Genomic DNA, 23276 nt, shown 5'->3' with positions numbered 1-23276 from the left:
GCAGGTGTGTGGTGGCTGGTTCTCTACACATACAGGTGTGTGGTGGCTGGTTCTCTACACATACAGGTGTGTGGTGGCTGGTTCTCTACACATACAGGTGTGTGGTGGCTGGTTCTCTACACATACAGGTGTGTGGTGGCTGGTTCTCTACACATACAGGTGTGTGGTGGCTGGTTCTCTACACATACAGGTGTGTGGTGGCTGGTTTCTCTACACATACAGGTGTGGTGGCTGGTTCTCTACACATACAGGTGTGTGGTGGCTGGTTCTCTACACATACAGGTGTGTGGTGGCTGGTTCTCTACACATACAGGTGTGTGGTGGCTGGTTCTCTACACATACAGGTGTGTGGTGGCTGGTTCTCTACACATACAGGTGTGTGGTGGCTGGTTCTCTACACATACAGGTGTGTGGTGGCTGGTTCTCTACACATACAGGTGTGTGGTGGCTGGTTCTCTACACATACAGGTGTGTGGTGGCTGGTTCTCTACACATACAGGTGTGTGGTGGCTGGTTCTCTACACATACAGGTGTGTGGTGGCTGGTTCTCTACACATACAGGTGTGTGTGGCTGGTTCTCTACACATACAGGTGTGTGGTGGCTGGTTCTCTACACATACAGGTGTGTGGTGGCTGGTTCTCTACATATACAGGTGTGTGGTGGCTGGTTCTCTACACATACAGGTGTGTGGTGGCTGGTTCTCTACACATACAGGTGTGTGGTGGCTGGTTCTCTACACATACAGGTGTGTGGTGGCTGGTTCTCTACACATACAGGTGTGTGGTGGCTGGTTCTCTACACATACAGGTGTGTGGTGGCTGGTTCTCTACACATACAGGTGTGTGGTGGCTGGTTCTCTACACATACAGGTGTGTGCTCACGTGTTTCTGTGTGTATGTTATATGGACTGACTCCTCAAGTCCATCAGTTATATAAAGTGCTGACTCACTGCATTGTGTCTGCAGTGAGAAGAGATGCTCTGCTGTGTTTACAGCGTGTGTCGTTAGGATGGATTGATCAGCACTAATGATGACACTTTTACTAGACAGACAGATTTATGGCGGATGGAAGGGATCCCTCACACACACACACACACACACTCACCCAGGGCCTGTGAGGTGAAGGCAGCCATGGCACTCTGTAGTCTGTCTGGCCTGATGGCCTGAACCAGCAGCACCTGCAAGGAGAAAGAGAGAGGAGGGGAGAAGAGGAGAGGGGAGAAGAGGAGAGGGGAGAAGAGACGGGAGAAGAGGAGAAAGGAGATGGGAGAGGAGGAGAGGGGAGACGGGAGGAGAGAGAAGATGGGAGAAGAGGAGAAGGGAGATGAGGAGAGAGGAGGAGAGGGGAGACGGGAGGAGAGAGAAGATGGGAGAAGAGGAGAGGGGAGATGAGGAGAGAGGAGATAGGAGAGGGGAGATGGTAGACGGGAGAAGGAGAGAGAAGAGGAGAGAGGAGATAGGAGAGGGGAGATGGGAAAGGAGGAGAGGGGAGACGGGAGAAGAGATGGGAGAGGAGATGGGAGAAGAAGAGAGGGGAGACGGGAGAAGGGGAGAGAGGAGATGGGAGAGGAGGAGAGGGGAGAAGAGGAGAGAGGAGGAGAGGGGAGATGGGAGAAGAGGAGAGAGGAGAGGGGAGAAGAGGAGAGGGGAGAGGGGAGAAGAAGAGAGGGGAGACGGGAGAAGAGAGGAGATGGGAGAGGAGGAGAGAGGAGGAGAGGGGAGAAGAGGGGAGAAGAGGAGAGAGGAGAGGGGAGAGGAGGAGAGGGGAGGAGAGAGGGGAGACGGGAGAAGAGGAGAGAGGAGAGGAGGAGAGGGGAGACGGGAGGAGAGAGAAGATGGGAGAGGAGGAGAGGGGAGAAGAGGGGAGAAGAGGAGAGGGGAGAAGAGGAGAGGGGAGAAGAGGAGAGAGAAGATGGGAGAAGAGGAGAGGGGAGGAGGAGAGAGGAGAGGAGGAGAGGGGAGAGGGGAGGAGGAGAGGGGAGGAGGAGAGGGGAGAAGAGGAGAGGGGAGGAGGAGAGGGGAAAATGAAGAGGGAGTAGTAAATGACTCAGTCTGGGAGCACTGTAAAGAGAGCTTATCCTGTAAATGACTAAACATAAAGGACAATTGATTATGTATCAGTGAAACACAAGGATTGGCTCATGTTAATCAGTGATTGACACCTCACCTGCTGGAACGGTTTGATCTTCTTGGCGATGGAGGGCGGGACTTCCTGTTCACAGTTGGAGCTCCGTGAAAAGGAGAGCCAGAGATCCGAGTCACTCAGACACAGAGACTGGTACAGGCCTGGGAACGTACTCTACATCAGAAAAGTGGAGAAAAGAGGGATGGAATGAAAGAATGAAGCTAAAAAGCTAAAGAGAAAATCAAGTCCTCCTTTGACAGAATGAGCGTTACACCGAGGCCTGTACTCTGGAGTGGGATCGATTTAGAGGTGGTGGGTCCGTCATGGTCTGGGGTTGGTGTCACGTCATCATCGGACTGAGCTTGTCGTCATTACAGGCAATCTCAACGCTGTGCGTTACAGGGAAGACATCCTCCTCCCTCATGTGGTACCCTTCCTGCAGGCTCATCCTGACATGACCCTCCAGCATGACAATGCAACCAGCCATACTGCTCGTTCTGTGTATGATTTCCTGCAAGACAGGAATGTCAGTGTTCTGCTATGGCCAGCGAAGAGCCCGGATCTCAATCCTATTGAGCACGTCTGGGACCTGTTGGATCGGAGGGTGAGGGCTAGGGCCATTCCCCCCAGAAATGTCCGGGAACTTGCAGTTGCCTTGGTGGAAGAGTGGGGTAACATCTCACAGCAAGAACTGGCAAATCTGGTGCAGTCCATGAGGAGGAGATGCACTGCAGTACTTAATGCAGCTGGTGGCCACACCAGATACTGACTGTTACTTTTGATTTTGTTCAGTTGTTATAAACTTGCTCAGTTTATATCTCAGTTGTTTAATCTTGTTATGTTCATACAAATATTTACACATGTTAAGTTTGCTGAAAATAAACACAGTTGACAGTGAGAGGAGGTTTCTTTTTTTGCTGAGTTTATATACACTGACTATACAAAACATTAAGAACTCTTTTCATCACATAGACTGACCAGGTGAATCCAGGTGAATCCAGGTGAAAGCTATGATCCCTTATTAATGTTAACTGTTAAATCCTCTTCAATCAGTGTAGATGAAGGGGAGGAGACACGTTAAAGAAGGATTTTTAAGCCTCGAGACAATGGAGACATGGATTGTGTATGTGTGTCATTCAGAGGGTGAATGGACAAGACAAAAGATTTAAGTGCCTTTGAACGGGGTATGGTAGTAGGTTCCAGGCACACCGGTTTGAGTCAAGAACTGCAACGCTGCTGGGTTTTTCACTCTCAACAGTTTCCCGTGTGTATGAAGAATGGTCCACCACCCAAAGGACATCCAGCCAACTTGACACAACTGTGGGAAGCATTGAAGTCAACATGGACCAGCATCCCTGTGGAACACATTCAACACCTTGCAGAGTCCATGTCCAATGAATTGAGTCTGTTCCCGAGGTCAAAAGGGGATGCAACTCAATATTAGGAAGATGTTCTTAATGTTCTGTACACTCAGTGTACAAACCTTGAACATCGTATATACGAACCTTGAACATGGCTACAGCTCCAAGTCTCTCTTGATCGATCCAGGAAGGAATCTGCTCCCGCAAAGATTTCTGCGTATCCTGTAGGCGGAAAGGAAAAGAAGGTCAGTTGAACTGTGATAAGAGAGATGAGGTGAATGAGAGAGTGTGTTTGGGACACACACACACTGCTGTTGTACGTACCGCCTTTCTCACCATATCCCCTACTACGAGGCCAGTGAAGGCATCCCACTCCTGTAGTGGAAGCAGAGAGACAACAGCATTAAGATGAATAGGAGATGATGTCAGATGGACAGGACTTCCTGACTGAAGAGGAAAAACCCATGTCTGATAATGATCATGTTATGAATGGTTATAATAACCTACATTCTCTTGGAAAAGGTCTGGGTGCATCCCTCTGACAAAGTGCATGGCAAACATCAGCTGGTCAGCCTGCAAAGGAAGAACAGAGAGAGAGAGGGAGGGAGGGGGAGAGAGAGAGAAGAGTCAGAGAGAAAAGAGTCAGAGAGAGAGAAGAGTCAGAGAGAGAGAAATAAGAGTCAGAGAGAGAAATACGAGTCAGAGAGAGAAATACGAGTCAGAGAGAGAAATACGAGTCAGAGAGAGAGAGAAGAGTCAGAGAGAGAGAGAAGAGTCAGAGACAGAAATACGAGTCAGAGAGAGAAATACGAGTCAGAGAGAGAAATAAGAGTCAGAGAGAGAGAAGAGTCAGAGAGAGAGAGAAGAGTCAGAGAGAGGGAGTGGGAGAGAGAGAGAGAGAGAGAGAGAAGAGTCAGAGAGGGAGTGGGAGAGAGAGAGGGAGTGGGAGAGAGTGGGGAGAAGAGTCAGAGGGAGAGAGAGAGAAAGAGAGAGAGGGGGAGGGAGAGAGCGAGAGAGAGAAGAGTCAGAGAGAGAGAGAGAGAGACAGAGGTTGTGAGCAGATGAGCGCTTGAATATTTCAGCATGTTTTTACAAAAATATAGATTTAGAGTTAGATAAACTTAGATTTTTCCCCCAGACAACAGTCCAGCACAACACCCCCTCAACCAGACCCAGACAACAACACCCCCTCAACCAGACCCAGACAACAACACCTCAACCAGACCCAGACAACAACACGCCCTCAACCAGACCCAGACAACAGTCCAGCACAACACACCCTCAACCAGACCCAGACAACACCACCCCCTCAACTAGACCCAGACAACACCACCCCCTCAACCAGACCCAGACAACAACACCCCCTCAACTAGACCCAGACAACACCACCCCCTCAACTAGACCCAGACAACAACACCCCCCCAACCAGACCCAGACAACACCACCCCCTCAACTAGACCCAGATAACAACACCCCCTCAACTAGACCCAGACAACAACACCCCCTCAACTAGACCCAGATAACAGTCCAGCACAACAACACCCCCTCAACTAGACCCAGACAACAGTCCAGCATAACAACACCCCCTCAACTAAACCCAGACAACAACACCCCCTCAACCAGACCCAGACAACAACACCCCCTCAACCAGACCCAGACAACATCACCCCCCCCAACTAGACCTGGAGAGCTTGGAGGGTGAGAGAGACGTGTGTGGACTGTGGTGAGACCACTTCAACAGGAGAAAGAGAAGGAGCAGAAGGAGGAGGCCCAGCGGCAGGAAAAGATGAGACCAATTGAGGAGAAGGTGAGAAAGATGGTGTGTGACAGAGAACAACCCATGAGAGAGCTGGCCTCCTCCGCATAGAAACCAGCAGAACAGCCCACAGGCCCAAATGACCTGAGAGCACAGCAGGACAAGGTGGCCACAGCACTCAAGGGAGTGGTTGAAAAAACTTCTTCCACTTTCCCCAACTCATGAGTGGTTATTTTCACCCTGCTACCACTGAAAAATACTTCCACCCTGCCACCATAAAGCGAGTTAATGTAAGCCTTTCCTGTGACTGTGCCTCAAAACCTAACATCTATCCACCACTCTACCCTGGACAGCCTTTTATTACCAGGTCCACACCTATAGAAGGCAGCAGCGCCCACCTTCGACCAGGACCCTAAAGGACATCGCCCTAAACCGCAGTCCCGACACCTCACAAAGGAGCAACAGATCAACGGACACCCCGCCCAGACCAGAGAAACACTCTGCTATTGCTCCTCCTGCCCACCACTTCTTCCCGCAAAGAAGGCCTCAATATGGAAGTCACACATTCGCCCAGGCCGTGAGCAGGCAAACAGGCCCAACCCCCACTCTTACACCCGCCCAAGCCAATGGCATGTACAAGATGCTCAGCAGGCTCTGCTCACACTTACTGGCCTGAGGCCAAACCACACAACCAACAACATTGGACACTTTATGGAACACAAAGCATTTACTATCTCATCCTGGAATATCCAATGTCTGAGGTCATCTGCCATAAAGAGCAGGAATCTGGACAACACCAAATACATTAGAAAAACATCATCCTACAAGAAACCTGGTATAGAGGAGACGGACACACTGGTTGCCCTCTAGGTTACAGAGAGTTGGTAGTTTCCCATCCACCAAACTACCAGGTGGGTGGTATAGAGGAGACGGACCCACTGGTTGCCCTCTAGGTTACAGAGAGTTGGTAGTAACATCCACCAAACTACCAGGTGGGTGGTATAGAGGAGACGGACCCACTGGTTGCCCTCTAGGTTACAGAGAGTTGGTAGTCCCATCCACCAAACTACCAGGTGGATGGTATAGAGGAGACGGACCCACTGGTTGCCCTCTAGGTTACAGAGAGCTGGTAGTCTCATCCACCAAACTACCAGGTGGATGGTATAGAGGAGACGGACCCACTGAGTGTCCTCTAGGTTACAGAGAGTTGGTAGTAACATCCACCAAACTACCAGGTGGGTGGTATAGAGGAGACGGACCCACTGGTTGCCCTCTAGGTTACAGAGAGCTGGTAGTCCCATCCACCAAACTACCAGGTGGGTGGTATAGAGGAGACGGACCCACTGAGTGCCCTCTAGGTTACAGAGAGTTGGTAGTCCCATCCACCAAACTACCAGGTGGGTGGTATAGAGGAGACGGACCCACTGAGTGCCCTCTAGGTTACAGAGAGTTGGTAGTAACATCCACCAAACTACCAGGTGGGTGGTATAGAGGAGACGGACCCACTGGTTGCCCTCTAGGTTACAGAGAGCTGGTAGTCCCATCCACCAAACTACCAGGTGGATGGTATAGAGAAGACGGACCCACTGGTTGCCCTCTAGGTTACAGAGAGTTGGTAGTAACATCCACCAAACTACCAGGTGGGTGGTATAGAGGAGACGGACCCACTGAGTGCCCTCTAGGTTACAGAGAGCTGGTAGTCCCATCCACCAAACTACCAGGTGGGTGGTATAGAGGAGACGGACCCACTGGTTGCCCTCTAGGTTACAGAGAGCTGGGGACTCAGGGGGTATGCTAATTTGGTATAGAGCAGACCTAACTCACTCCATTAAATCCATTCCTTTTGAATTTCCTAATTGAATTATCTCAACAGAGAATAATGTCCTCATGTGTGCTAGCTAAGGTATTTCCCCCAGTAAAATCCCTATACTTAATGAAGACAGCTTCTCCATCCTGAAGGGGGAGATGAACCATTTCCAGGCCCAGGGCTCATGTACTAGTCTGTGACGACCTAAATGCCAGAACTGGACAAGAACCTGACACCCTCAGCACACAGTGGGACAAACACCTGCCTGGAGGTGACAGTATTCCCTCCCCCGTATGGCCCCTACACACAACATCATTTTAAAAAACGGGTCACAACTCTTGTAGCTAGGTCGCACGTTGGGTCTGTATACAGTCAATGGTAGGCTTCGAGGGGACTCCTTCGGTAGGGTACACCTGTCCACTACCGGTCAAAAGTTTGAAGGGTTTAACACCTACTCATTCAAGGATTTCTTTTTTTTAAACTATTTTCTACATTGTAGAATAATAGTGAAGACATCAAAACTATGAAATAACACATATGGAATCATGTAGTAACCAAAAAAAGTGTTAAACAAATCAAAATACAGTGAGGGAAAAAAGTATTTGATCCCTTGCTGATTTTGTATGTTTGCCCACTGACAAAGAAATGATCAGTCTATAATTTTAATGGTAGGTTTATTTGAACAGTGAGAGACAGAATAACAACAAAAATATACAGAAAAACACATGTCAAAAATGTTATAAAATGATTTGCATTTTAATGAGGGAAATAAGATCACAGCAAAATCACTATCTAATTCAACGGAGCAATAATAAACCACGAGGCATCGAAGCCAAACAAACTGCATACTAACCTTAACCCTTAACCCTAACCCCAACCCTTAACCCCTAACCCTTAACCCTAACCCACGAGGCATCGAAGCCAAACAAACTGCATATTAACCCTAACCCTTAACCCTTAACCCCAACCCTTAACCCCTAACCCTTAACCCTAACCCTAACCCACGAGGCATCGAAGCCAAACAAACTGCATACTAACCCTAACCCCAACCCTAACCCCAACCCTTAACCCCTAACCCTTAACCCCTTAACCCTAATCCTTAACCCTTAACCCTAACCCCAACCCTAACCCTAACCCCTAACCCTAACCCCTAACCCTTAACCCCTAACCCCTAACCCCGATCACACCGGTAATAGATCCGTTGCTGTATTACTTGTGAGGCACAACTAAGTGAGCATTAATTTAAATAATGAGCTATTTATTTGTGTTTTACTGGGCTGATGGTGCCTCCTTCTGATGGTGAGTCTCAGCGGAGGGAGAGAGCAGCAGACTGAGGGTCCGTCTCTCAACATCCTTCCTCTCTCCCTTTCCTCCACTGACACTGACCAAAAAGGGACACCATCTTCCAGCCGATGGTGAAACTCGAGTCGTACCGCATTATTTCTGCCTCATGCACAAATTCATGTTGTTACTCCTATGAACAGAGAAAGTGAACTATTCCTTGATATTAAAAAAGACCCAAGCCGCTAATAATACCAATAATACCAACACAAGCCTATAGATACACTTTCCTCCTCATTCATTACAGCTGCAGTGCTTGTTGTAGTGCTGAGTGGAGAAGCGCATTTTATGGCTTATAAAAGTGTTGAATACAAAGTGTTGACAGTTCTGAGTAAGAACATAAACTCACTAATTAAAACAGCAGCTCTTTGCTGTATTCGTTGACAGTCTCTCTAGTCGTGGTTTTAAACATAAACTCACTCATTAAAACAGCAGCTCTTTGCTGTATTCGTTGACAGTCTCTCTAGTTGTGGTTTTAAACATAAACTCACTCATTAAAACAGCAGCTCTTTGCTGTATTCGTTGACAGTCTCTCTCTAGTCATGGTTTTAAATGTTTTGAAATCTCACAGTATCAACTTTGCTGTAACTTTCTCTTATGCCTGCTACGGTACTGACGACTCGGTCATCTGAGCAATCTGATTGGCCAGCGGTGACATAGTGCACTTGATTTCCTCTCCAGGCCCACCGGGAAGGCAGAGTTTGTACGTTCAGACACATGAAATGCCAACATTTTGGCTGCATCTACCGCCTACCGCCTACCGCCTACCACCTACCGTCTACCACCTACCACCTACCACCTACAGCCCGAGACGAATAACAAAAATAGGAACACAAGGCTTTATCGTTGGGTTTTATACAGAAATGCCTTGGATATCGACAAGTCACGATCGACCGGTTGGTGACCACTTCTATAGATAGATGCAGGGTGTAGAAACCTACCCCAAAAAATTGACCAACAACAAATACAATCCCTCCTAGACAATGTCCTGAACAAAATGGTTTCCTGCAATAGTGAAAGAGCCTGAACAATATATTTGACCTATCAGCTAACATATAAAATTTCAATTCCGGCAGAAAACCTAAGACAACTAAAAGTAATGAGAAATGGTTTGATGAAGAATGCAAAAACCTAAGAAAGAAATTAAGAAACCTATCGAACCAGAACACAGACAACCAGAAGATATTAGCTTACGCCTTCACTTTAGTGAAACACTAAAACAATACAGAAATACACTACGGATAAAGAAGGAACAGCATGACAGAAAACAGCTCATTGTGATTCAAGAATCCATAGAATCAAATCACTTCTGGGAAGAAGAAAAACACAAAAAGCTATCTAACCAAAATGGAGATGTATAGATAAACCACTTCTACAACCTTTTCAGCCATATAACAAAGAACCAAAAGCAAAAACATGTACACTGAACAAAAATATAAACGAAACATGTAAAGTGTTGGTCCCATGTTTCATGAGCAGAAATAAAAGATCCCAGAAATGTTCCATTCGCACAAAAAGCTTATTTCTCTAAAATGTTGTATTTACATCCATGTTAGTGAGCATTTATTTCTCCTTTGCCAAGATAATCCATCCACCTGACAGGTGTGGCAAATCAAGAAGCTGAATTAACAGCATGATCATTATACAGGTGCACCTTGTGCTGGGGACAATAAAAGGCCACTCTTAAATGTTCAGTTTTGTCACACAACACAATGAGACAGATGTCTCAATTTGTAGGGAGCGCACAATTGGCATGTTGAATGCAAGAATGTCCACCAGAGCTGTTGCCAGAGAATGGAATGTTAATTTCTCTACCACAAGCTGCCTCCAACGTCGTTTTAAAGAATTTGGCAGAATCTCCAACGGGCCTCACAACTGCAGACTACCTGTAACCACGCCAGGACCTCACATCCGGCTTCTTCACCTGCAGGAACATGAGACAAGCCATCCGGACAGCTGATGAAACTGAGTATTTCTGTCCCCCTTTTGTGGGGAAAAACTCGTTCTGATTTGTCAGTCATGTGAAATCCATAGATTAGGGCCTAATGAATGCATTTACATTGACTGATTTCCTATATGTAACTCAGTAACTGTAACTCGGTAAAATCTTTGAAATTGTTGCATGTTGCGTTTATATTTCTGTTCAGCATACATGATCATTTACTTAGAATCAGTTATTAAAGACGACCTTAACCCACTTGATTCTCCAATTACATTGGATGAGCCACAGGACAAAATACAAACCCTCCGACCCAAAAAGGCCTGTGGTGTTGATGGTATACTAAACAAAGTGATAAAATGTACAGACCCCAAATTCAAATAGGCTATTCTTAAACACTTCAGCAATATCCTCAGGTCTGGCATCTTCCCTAATATGTGACACGATTCAGGAAACTAGGCATATGTCTCAAGTCACGACTTCACAGGAGAGCTGTTTGAACATTTCTTTGGCAGAAATGCCTTCTTGAACATGTGAACTTTCATGTGCCTTAATAACAAACTCGTATGACATCTGTAAATACGAATATAATTGTTAAATTACGAGCCTTGTTAAGCCACAGAAAAAGTTAGCAACCTTCACACTAGCCATGAGTGGGCTGGACATGCCGAGAGAGGAGTTCGGATTGGTCTGCCATAGAAGCTCGTCAGTCTGTGTTGGTAATCCTGTCGAACGCAGCTTTTTAAAATATATTGTGTAGTGGAGCTGCATAAGTGTTACTCTCCACTTTCTGGAAGATCAAGTTGTGAAATCCATGGAATTAGAGTATGATAGCTAAAGAGATGGAGAAAACACCTGTCTCCAGATTACATCTTCAAACTAAGGGCAACCGTGGCATGGCATACCTTACAGGGAGACGTGTCCATGCGCGGTGATGTATACAGGTGAGATAGTCTAGCTTTAGCTAGCTAACGTTACATTTTCAGATATTACACGTTTTCTAATTTTCACAGAAAGTGGTTTCATTTCAAACTAAAGTGTACTGTTAGCTAGCTTGCTAACGTTAGCTAGCTGGCTCCCTACCTGACGTTATTATTCGTATCCCAGAGCCGTTTGCTGTTCTAGTTAGAGCCTAATGTTAGCTAGCTAACATTGAACATGGTTGGTTAGCTCCCAGCACTGTGGCATTGTTGGAACTGTTTATTGTTTAACTAGCTAACGGTGTCTGGCTGGCTTGTTAGCTAACGTAACGTGACATGTGTACAACACCCGTTGAATATGGCCGGTGTCAGTAAACGTCTGCAAAAATGCGCAATGAAATTGTTGCAAGCAGAGCTGGTCAGGCTGTTTTCATGTTATCCAGAGGTAAACAAATCATCGGCCAAGTGTGCGCTTCGAGAGCGAAACGAGATGGGTGGTGCTAAAGCTTAGGGTGTGAATGATGCTGAATGGGTGTAGACAAAGAAGAGCTCTTCACTAGATAGCAAAACATTCAAAGGTGATTTTCTCAAAAGTGAGTTTACAAGTTGATCAACTTTCAAAGCAGAATTACTTTCCCATTGTTCCTCAAATGCAGTGAGTGATATACCATTTTGTAGCAGTCTCGACTTTAACATAATGTAAAAAAACACAATTTCAAATTTTGCTACATAAGACCAAATCCAGGTGGTGAGTCACATATTTGGAACCAAGTTCTGATCACCCCAATCGACAAAAAGGGAGACAAATTTGACCCGAATAATTACCCTGGAATATGCGTCAGCTGCAATCTCTGAAAAATCCTCTGGAGTATCACCAACATTTCCTCAGTGAAAACAATTTCCTGAGCAAAAGTCAAATTGGCTTCTGACGAAAACACCATATGACAGACCACGTATACACCACGCACACCCATATTGACAAACAAACACACCAAAACAAAAGCAAAGTCTTCTCATGCTTTGTTGATTTAAAAAAAAAGCTTTTGACTCAATTTGGCATGAAGGTCTGCTATACAAATTGATGGAAAGCGGTGTTGGTGGGAAAGCATACATTTTGTGTACATTGATTATAAAATCAATTGATTATAAAATCAATGTACACAAAAAACAAGTATGAGGTTAACATTGGCAATAAAACACACATATTTCCTTCCTCAGGGCCGTGGGGTGAAACAGGGATGCAGCTTGAGCCCTACCCTCTTCAACATAGGAATATAAATGAATTGGCGAGGGCACTAGAACAGTCTGCAGCACCTGGCCTCACTCTACTGGACTCAGAAATCCAATGTTAACTGTTTGCAGATGATCTGGTGCGTCTGTTCCCAACCAAGGAGGGCTTACAGCAGCACCTAAATCTTCTGCACAGATTTTGTCAAACCATGGGCCCGGACAGATATCTCAGTAATACAAAAATAATGGTGTTCCAAAAAAGGTCCAGTAGCCAAGACAACAAATACAAATTATATCTAGACACTGGGGTTCCCTAGAACACACAAAGAATTATACAAACTGAAAAGAATCAACCAAAAAAGAGAGCAAATTGGAATGCTATTTGGACCTAAACAGAGAGTACACAGTGGCAGAATACCTGACCACTGTGACTGAACCCTATTTAAGAAAATCCATGACTATGTACAGACTCAGTGAGCATAGCCTTGCTATTGAGAGAGGCCTCCAGAGGCAGACCTGGCTCTCGACAGAAGACAGGCTATGTGTCCACTGCCCACAAAATTAGGTGGAAACTGAGATACACTTCCTAACCTCCTGCCAAATGTATGACCACATTAGAGATACATATTTCCCTCAGATTACAAAGACCCACAAAGAAAAACAAACCCAATTTTGATAAACCCCCATATCTACTGGGTAAAATACCAGTGTACCATCATAGCAGCAAGATGTGTGACCTGTTGTCACAAGAAAAGGTCAACCAGTGAAGAAGAAACACCATTGTAAAAACAAACTATATATATACATGTTTATTTATTTTCCCGTTCAAAATTCAACTGTTTGCACATTGTTACAACACTGTACATAGCCAATAATATAACATTTAAATATCTACAGCATTTTACAACTTTTGTGAGTGTAATGTCCACTTTTATTTTCTGATTGTTTATTTCCCTTTTTTATTTCCCTTTTGTTTATTTTACTTGCTTTGGAAATGTAAACACAGTGCATTCGGAAAGTATTCAGACCCCTTGACTTTTTCCACATTTTGTTAGGCTAAAGCCTTATTCTAAAATTTATTTTAAAAAAAATTCCCCTCGTCAATCTACACACAATATCCCATAATGACAAAGCAAAAACAGTTTTTTTGAAATGTTTGCTAATTTGTTAAAAATAAAAAACAGAAATATCACATTTACATAAGTATTCAGATCCTTTACACAGTACTTTGTTGAAGCACCCTTGGCAGCGATTACAGCCTCGACTCTTCTTGGGTATGACGCTACAGGCTTAGCACACCTGTATTTGGGGAGTTTCTCCCATTCTTCTCTGCAAATCCTGCACAGCTATTTTCAGGTCTCTCCAGATTTGTTCGATCGGGTTCAAGTCCGGGCTCTGGTTGGGCCACTCTAGGATATTCAGAGACTTGTCCAGCCTGTCCTGTGTTGTCTTGGCTGTGTGCTTAGGGTCGTTGTCCTGTTGGAAGGTGAACCTTCGAACCAGTCTGAGGTCCTGAGCACTCTGGAGCAGGTTTTCATCAAGGATCTCCCTTGTACTTTGCTCCGTTCATCTTTGCCTTGATCCTGACTAGTCTCCCAGTCCCTACCTCTGAAAAACACCCCCACAGCATGATGCTGCCACCACCATGCTTCACCATAAAGATCGCGCCAGGTTTACTCCAGAGGTGACACTTTGCATTCAGTCCAAAGAGTTGAATCTTGGTTTCATCAGACCAGAGAATCTTGTTTCTCATGGTCAGAGTATTTAGGTGCCTTTTGGCAAACTCCAAGCGGGCTGTGATGTGTCTTTTACTGAGGAGTGGCTTCCGTCTGGCCACCTTACCATAAAGGCCTGATTGGTGGAGTGCTGCAGAGATGGCTGTCCTTCTGGAAGGTTCTCCCATCTCCACAGAGGAACTCTGGAGGTCTGTCAGAGCGACCATCGGGTTCTTAGTCGCCTCCCTGACTAAGGCCCTTCTCCCCTGATTGCTCAGTTTGGCCGGGTGGCCAGCTCTAGGAAGAATCTAGGTGGATAAAAACTTCTTCCAATTAGGAATGATGGAGGCCACTGTGTTCTTGGGGACCTTCACTGCTGCAGTCATTTTTTTGGTACACTTCCCCAGATCTGTACCTCGACACAATCTTGTTTCTGAGCACAACGGACAATTCATTCGACCTCATGGCTTAGTTTTTGCTCTGACATGTACTGTCAACTCGGGGACCTTATATAGAAAGTTGTGTGCCTTTCCAAATCATATCCAATCAATAGAATTTACCACAGTTGGACTCCAATCAAGTTGTAGAAACATATCAAGGATGATTAATGGAAACAGGATGCACCTGAGCTCTTTCTCATAGCAAAGGAGCCGAATACTTATATAAATATGTTTTTTGCTTGTAGAAAAAGTCAAAGGGTCTGAATAACTTTCGGAGACGCTGTATGTTTCCCATGCCAATAAAGCCCTTTGAAATGAATGGGGGGGAAAGAAAGAGAGAAAGAGAGAGACAGAGAGAGACAGACAGAGAGACAGAGAGACACAGAGAGCGAGACAGAGACAGCGAGACAGAAAGAGCGAGACAGAGAGAGAGATTGGATCCCCTATTCCCTCCGCTAATAAATGCTGAGGGTGGGCCGTTTATGACACACAGCCCGCTGATAGATTCTGGACGATGGCGGTTTGGAGCCCAAAGGATCCATTTATTCTCACCAGCTTAAATCCACCTGGACTCTCACATTTATCTATTTTTCTGTCGCCACACACACACACACACGACTGCTATCTCTAATTTATCTACCCTGCCGAACACACACACACGCTCTCTATCCCATTCCTCACAATCTGCTTAGACACATTTATATGGCAGACACACACACACACACACACACACACACACACACACACACTAGCAGTGCTAGGACTGCACAGGCTTTATTTCTGAGCTGAGGATGAATTATTCAGTAACAGCTTCTATACTGAGGCACAGCCCTACCTGACCCACCAGTATTAGTATCAACACGGACTCATCAGATGAACCACAACACTTAGCATGATGACCATTCCTCAGATATTAGCTGTAAGCCCTCACAGCTTTATCTGGAACATAGAAACACATCTGCTGAACTGTACCACCAACATGACCTTTCATAGCCTCAACCACTCCATCCCTACAACATTTACAGCACATTTTCTCAAAGACACACAACATAAATCACCAATTCATTCACCCACTTTACCTGGCAGGGTCACAGTGCACACTCTATGACCACACAACCACAGCAGAGCGGAGTCAAAAAACACACACACACATACACATACACATACACACACACATACGCGCACGCGCACACCCACACCCACACGCACAAGCACACGCACACATACACATACACACACACATACACACACACATACACACACACATACACATACACACACACACATACACACACACAGAGCATTGGGCAGTAACTGAAAGGTTGCCAATTCTAATCCCTGAGCGAACAAGGTGAAATATGTGTGGATGTGTCCTTAACCCTAATTGCTCCTGGGTCGCTGCTGATAATGACCCTGGCCGTGACTCCACTCTCCCAGAAACAGGACAAATATAAGCACCCACCAAATTATTATTATTATTATTATTATTATTATAATACAAACACTCACGTTTGTTTTACTATCCTAACCCTAACAATAATTGTAACTCTAAACCTAACCCTTAAGCCTAAAATAGCCATTTTCTTTGTGGTGACCGGCAAAATGTCCACACTTGTCCGAATTTTCCATGTTTTACTATCCTTGTGAGGACTTCTGGATAGTAAAACCAAACCACACACATGTGCACACACACCTGGACCAAATTAAGAGTGAAAGCTCGATGCACTCTCTAATTAAAGGAAAACGCCAGCCAAAAACAATCTTTTGGTATTTGCTTCATTAGTCCATTGTAGACATAGTCCCAACATGTTTTGCTTCATATGATGATTTCTGTATTTACATTTATTGATTGATGACAAGCAAAACATTGTGGGACAATTTCAACAATGGACTAATGAAACAAATACCAAAATAACATTTTGGAGTTTTCCTTTAAGTGGCCTAATGCTGAGTGTTCTACCCAATTTCCTACACCAACCCCACAGCGACTACACCAGACAGCCCCACAGCGACTACACCAGACAGCCCCACAGCGACTACACCAGACAGCCCCACAGCGACTACACCAGACAGCCCCACAGCGACTACACCAGACAGCCCCACAGCGACTACACCAGATAGCCCCACAGCGACTACACCAGACAGCCCCACAGCGACTACACCAGACAGCCCCACAGCGACTACACCAGACAGCCCCACAGCGACTACACCAGACAGCCCCACAGCGACTACACCAGATAGCCCTACAGCGACTACACCAGACAGCCCCACAGCGACTACACCAGATAGCCCTACAGCGACTACACCAGACAGCCCCACAGCGACTACACCAGACAGCCCCACAGCGACTACACCAGATAGCCCTACAGCGATTACACCAGATAGCCCTACAGCGACTACACCAGACAACCCCACAGCGACTACACCAGATAGCCCCACAGCGACTACACCAGATAGCCCCACAGCGACTACACCAGATAGCCCCACAGCGACTACACCAGATAGCCCCACAGCGACTACACCAGACAGCCCCACAGTGACTACACCAGACAGCCCCACAGTGACTAACCCAGCTAAACGCTCAGAACTCTTGTGTTTCATAATTTCCTTCAAGAGGCTGAATGTATCTCCCAGGAGAAAGCATCAGAGTGAGTGAAACAGCTCCTCTGTCTCTCTACGTGTAGTGATACTGTCTGGTCCAAACCAGTAGAACATTGTTGCTGCCTGTAGCAGTGAAGACAAGGGAAGCCAGCGGGCATCTGGCCTTCCTTGACAAAAAAAATACATCTAAATCAGCGTTGAGATAAACTGAACGAGTTTAACTGTGAATGGTCCTGGCACAACAACAAAAAGTGTCAACAGAGGCCAGCTTGGATTTGGCTTCACTCCTATCAAATCCAATTGAGAGCATAAATGTCATTGACAGATAAACTTGAATTGTTGCATCTCATTGTGTTGTTGTCTTCCGGTTGCTAGCTAGCCAGCTAGGTAAAATTGGCCCTTTCCTAAATGGATGCAACTTGTGGTAACTCTCTGTGGTTCTAAATCAGTAGTTGTTTAGTGGTCCGATAATGTTGGAAACATTAACTTGCTTGACCATGCTGTAGGTCACTAACTGTCTGTTACTGTACATGCAATATGCTTTGTGGACTTTCCGGACAGATGTTGCTCTACTGTTTTGTGATGAAACAAAGGTCTGGTTGAATTTAATCTGCCACTGTGTCTTCTCATTGTCTCGGCCGTAGGCCTATATATCACAGTGTCACAACACATACTGTAGGTTGTAATGTGGATTTTCGGGGGGGGGGGCCTTCCCCAGTGATTTTAGCCACACACCGCTACTGCATGTGCGTTATTCAGTATTCAGTGAAAGTAAAGTCTGTTATTTCCATTCCATTTTGTGGTGTGACCTTGAGGTTTTGTCTGTGGGGATCTTTCCAGTAAACTTCACTATCCTTGTCACATGACGTAGGATGGGTCTGTCAGAGCTGTCGCCTGTCATCTGTGCTGAAGTGTTTAAATAAAGATTTAGAGAGAACGGACGCACACTGCTTACCTGGTGGGAATTTGTCTCTGTGTGAACTAAAACAGAGAGGGACAGAGTCTCTACAGACACACACACACAGTTCTCTGTGGAGTTGTCTGTGTGTCTGGGCTAAGAGGTAGTGATTGGGGAGCGGCCTTGCGGCTGTGTTGAGTTAGAGGTGATCTGGGAAGACTCTGCCTCAAATGGAACTGTCACTCAAACTATGGCCGGGGGACGGCTTTCTCTCCAAACTCTCATAGTCTCACGTCACAATTAGATGTTCATCCCTGTCTCTCAAATGTCAAATTTTAAAGTGTTTACGGTTAACTTTAGGCATTAATTCCGAATTCTTAAGATTAAGCATTAACTCTGAAGGGTTAAGGATTGGGATAGGCTTAAAACTAAAACATAAAAAATAACTTCCTATTGCTGATACCAACATGCAACCTTTTAAACCAGAGGCAGACGCCATCCCCAATCAAAACCTACTTCAAGGTAACAGCGCTCACCGTTGCCCCTAGTGGCCAATTTCCACATCATCTCCCGACGTCCTAAGACATCGATGGACATTGAATACTGACAAAGGTGATCTCCCTCCCTTTAATTTACGGACAGCCAGGGGAAACTCCAACACTCAGACATCATTTACAAATAAAGCATGTGTGTTTAGTGAGTCCTCCAGATCAGAGGCAGTAGGGATGACCAGGGATGTTCTCTGTTTAGTGAGTCCTCCAGATCAGAGGCAGTAGGGATGACCAGGGATGTTCTCTGTTTAGTGAGTCCTCCAGATCAGAGGCAGTAGATGACCAGGGATGTTCTCTGTTTAGTGAGTCCACCAGATCAGAGGCAGTAGGGATGACCAGGGATGTTCTCTGTTTAGTGAGTCCTCCAGATCAGAGGCAGTAGGGATGACCAGGGATGTTCTCTGTTTAGTGAGTCCTCCAGATCAGAGGCAGTAGGGATGACCAGGGATGTTCTCTGCTCAGTGAGTCCTCCAGATCAGAGGCAGTAGGGATGACCAGGGATGTTCTCTTGATAAGTGTATGAATTAGACCATTTCCTGTCCTGCTGAGCATTCTAAATGTAACGAGTACTTTTGGGTGTCAGGGAAAATCTATCAAGTAAAATGACATTATTTTCTTTAGGAATGTAGTGAAGTAAAAGTTGTCCAAAATATGAATAGTAAAGTACAGATACCCCCCCAAAATACTTAAGTAGTACTTTTAAAGTATTTTTACTTAAGTACTTTACACCACTGGTAACAGCATTGCAAAGTCATAGAGGATACCATTCATGTTACCATCCATGGCAGTAGTAAGAAAGGATGCATGTCCCCACACTCAGCATTAATCTCTTTATCTAGATACAGTTGAAGTCGGAAGTTTACATACACCTTAGCCAAATACATTTAAACTCAGTTTTTCACAATTCCTGACATTTAATCCTAGTAAAAATTCCCTGTCTTAGGTCAGTTAGGTTCACCACTTTATTTTAAGAATGTGAAATGTCAGAATGTAAGTAGAGAGAATGATTTATTTCAGATTTAATTTATTTCATCACATTCCCAGTGGGTCAGAAGTTTACATACAGAAGTTTACATACACTCAATTTGTATTTGGTAGCATTGCCTTTAAATTGTTCAACTTGGGTCAAACGTTTCGAGTAGCCTTCCACAAGCTTCCCACAATAAGTTGGGTGAATTTTGGCTCATTCCTCCTGACAGAGCTGGTGTAACTGAGTCAGGTTTGTAGGCCTCCTTGCTCACACACACTTTTTCAGTTCTGCCCACAAATGTTCTATAGGATTAAGGTCAGGGATTTGTGATGGCCACTCCAATACCTTGACTTTGTTGTCCTTAAGCCATTTTGCCACAACTTTGGAAGTATGCTTGGGGTCATTGTCTATTTGGAAGACCCATTTGCGACCAAGCTTTAACTTTCTGACTGATGTCTTGAGATGCTCCTTCAATATATCCACATAATTTCCCTTCCTCATGATGCCATCTATATTGTGAAGTTCACCAGTCCGTCCTGTAGAAAAGCACCCCCACAACATGATGCTGCCACCCCCGTGCTTCACGTTTGGGATGGTGTTCTTCGGCTTGCAAGCCTCCCCCTTTTTCCTCCAAACATAACGATGGTCATTATGGCCAAACAGTTCTATTTGTATTTAATCAGACCAGAGCACATTTCTCCAAAAAATATGATCTTTGTCCCCATGTGCAGTTGCAAACCGTAGTCTGGCTTTTTCATGGTGGTTTTGGAGCAGTGGCTTCTTCTTTGCTGAGCAGCCTTTCAGGTTATGTTGATATAGGACTCGTTTTACTGTGGATATAGATACTTTTGAACCTGTTTCCTCCAGCATCTTCACAAGGTCCTTTGCTGTTGTTCCCGAATTGATTTGCACTTTTCGCACCAAACTACGTTCATCTCTAGGAGACAGAACGCGTCTCCTTCCTGAGCGGTATGACGGCTACGTGGTCCCATGGTGTTTATACTTGCGTACTATTGTTTGTTCAGATGAACGTGGTACCTTCAGGCATTTGGAAATTGCTCCCAAGGATGAACCAGACTTGTGGAGGTCTACAATTTTTTTTCTGAGGTCTTGGCTGATTTCTTTTGATTTCCCCATGATGTCAAGCAAAGAGGCACTGAGTTTGAAGGTAGGCCTTGAAATACATCCACAGGTGCACCTCCAATTGACTCAAATGATGTCAATTTGCCTATCAGAAGCTTCTAAAGCCATGACATCATTTTCTGGAATTTTCCAAGCTGTTTAAAGGCACAGTCAACTTAGTGTATGTAAACTTCTGACCCACTGGAATTGTGATAGTGAATTAAAAGTGAAATAATCTGTCTGTAAACAATTGTTGGAAAAAGGACTTGTGTCATGCACAAAGTAGATGTCCTAACCGACTTGCCAAAACTATAGTTTGTTAACAAGAAATTTGTGGAGTGGTAGAAAAACTAGTTTTAATGACTCCAACCTAAGTGTATGTAAACTTCCGACTTCAACAGTAGGAAAGGTCTTTATCTAGACAGGAAAGGTCTTTATCTAGACAGGAAAGGTCTTTATCTAGACAGGAAAGATCTTTATCTAGACAGGAAAGGTCTTTATCTAGACAGGAAAGGTCTTTATCTAGACAGGAAAGGTCTTTATCTAGACCGGAAAGGTCTTTATCTCCTCCTGCCTCATTTATTTCTCTTTCTTTCTCTCAGAGGAGATTAAGTATTCAGAACTCCAATAAAAACTCAAACATATGCCTCTTTAGTTTACTCTCATGTCTCTGGTAGGATATATGGAGTGTGTGTGTGTGTTTGTGTGTGTGTTGGAGAACAAAAGGAAAACTTCAGAGCGTCTCATCTCAAAGCCTGACCTTTCCACTCCGCCGTTACCCAGCATTCCCTCTGCTCCGACGTGATGCCCATGCAGAGGGCTGCTGCTCTCCACACACACACACACACACGCGCCCGCACTGGCATTTCAGAGGTCCAGTGTCCTCTAGCACCAGTCCTGACTCATCAGAGTTTTTCAGGTGTGATTCACCAGAGAGTACTACTTGACCAGAGGAAGACTGTTATTATAGGTTACTTAAACTCCCCTTTGTGATCCTATTTCATTATCTGTGTGTGCGTGTGGATTGCCGGTCCAGTGACAGAAGGGAAGGGAGAAGAGAAAGGGAGTGAGGGAGCGAGAAAAAGAAAGAGAGAGAGAGAGAGAGAGACTGACACACTGACAGCCACATCAGACAGCAGCAACACCTGGAACCTGTCAAACCAACAGATATCACCTTAACCATAGCAACTAACAACCTTTCTCTCTCTGTTTCCTCTCTCTCTCTCTCTCTCTCTGAGGACAGAGGAACAGAGTAGCCTCATGTTAATGTAATCCAGTGTTTCCTCTATGTTAATGTGAGGCCGGCAGCAGATGGACTGAGCTGAGAGGTTAATGCAGATACTGTCTGTCCTCCAGCCATATCTATTGACTGACACACACACACACACACACACACACACACACACACACACACACACACACACACACACACACACACACACACACACACACACACAGGTGAGGGGAGAACGGCTCATAATAATGTCTGGAACGGAGCGATGGAATGGCATCAAACACCTGAAAACCATATGTTTGATGTATTTGATACCATTCCACTGATTCTGCTCCAGTCATTACCACAAGCCCATCCTCCCCAATTAAGGTGCCACCAGCCTCCTGTGACGCACACGTCCGTCCTGCCAGCAGACACCTTATTCTGTACATCACCAGTCATTGACTGCAGAGCATGCATGTGTGTGTTCTGACCTTGAAGAGAGAGCGGCAGACGTATTCGTACACCATGCTCTTCAGACTGGCCTCCAGGGCTGCTATCCTGGCCTCCGTGGTCTCTGCCTCCTGGGGATGGGTGATAGAGAGATGGATGACAGCTGTCAGTTACATTGTAAAACAAACGAGTCACACACACCCTGTACCCTTCATGGCAGTGTGATGTATTTACCCTTCATGGCAGTGTGATGTATTTACCCTTCATGGCAGTGTGATTTATTTACCCTTCATGGCAGTGTGATGTATTTACCCTTCATGGCAGTGTGATTTATTTACCCTTCATGGCAGTGTGATGTATTTACCCTTCATGGCAGTGTGATGTATTTACCCTTCATGGCAGTGTGATTTATTTACCCTTCATGGCAGTGTGATGTATTTACCCTTCATGGCAGTGTGATGTATGTACCCTTCATGGCAGTGTGATTTATTTACCCTTCATGGCAGTGTGATGTATTTACCCTTCATGGCAGTGTGATGTATTTACCCTTCATGGCAGTGTGATGTATTTACCCTTCATGGCAGTGTGATTTATTTACCCTTCATGGCAGTGCGATTTATTTACCCTTCATGGCAGTGTGATTTATTTACCCTTCATGGCAGTGTGATTTATTGATGTGTTGAGGATGGGCCAATGGTGATAGTTATATGTGCTAAAAACATGGAAGATAGTTAGCAGAACTCCCTCACCCTATTCCCCCTCCTCTCCAGTCTCTCTATTCCCCCTCCTCCCCAGTCTCTCTATTCCCCCTCCTCCCCAGTCTCTCTATTCGTT

The 23276-nt window shown here is 45.3% G+C and overlaps 1 protein-coding gene across 1 annotated transcript in view; it reads right to left on the bottom strand.

Moving 5' to 3' along the window:
• The window catches only part of LOC115206855 (cytoplasmic dynein 2 heavy chain 1), a 91016-nt gene extending 68307 nt beyond the window's left edge, over positions 1-22709 (bottom strand). The window contains exons 1-7 of the mRNA XM_029774032.1: positions 22703-22709; positions 22484-22605; positions 3994-4059; positions 3811-3861; positions 3631-3708; positions 2168-2299; positions 1102-1178 (exon numbers count right to left, since the gene is read on the bottom strand). Of these exons, the coding sequence (XP_029629892.1) occupies positions 1102-1178; positions 2168-2299; positions 3631-3708; positions 3811-3861; positions 3994-4059; positions 22484-22605; positions 22703-22709 (533 nt within the window). The remainder of the gene's footprint in view (positions 1-1101; positions 1179-2167; positions 2300-3630; positions 3709-3810; positions 3862-3993; positions 4060-22483; positions 22606-22702) is intronic.
• Between the last annotated feature and the right edge of the window lie 567 nt (positions 22710-23276).

The sequence above is a fragment of the Salmo trutta genome, chromosome 13 (genome assembly GCF_901001165.1).
Source record: "Salmo trutta chromosome 13, fSalTru1.1, whole genome shotgun sequence".
In the NCBI taxonomy this organism is placed as follows: domain Eukaryota; kingdom Metazoa; phylum Chordata; class Actinopteri; order Salmoniformes; family Salmonidae; genus Salmo; species Salmo trutta.
Note: the sequence above shows the minus strand (reverse complement) of the source record. Positions and strands in the feature narration are given on the sequence as shown.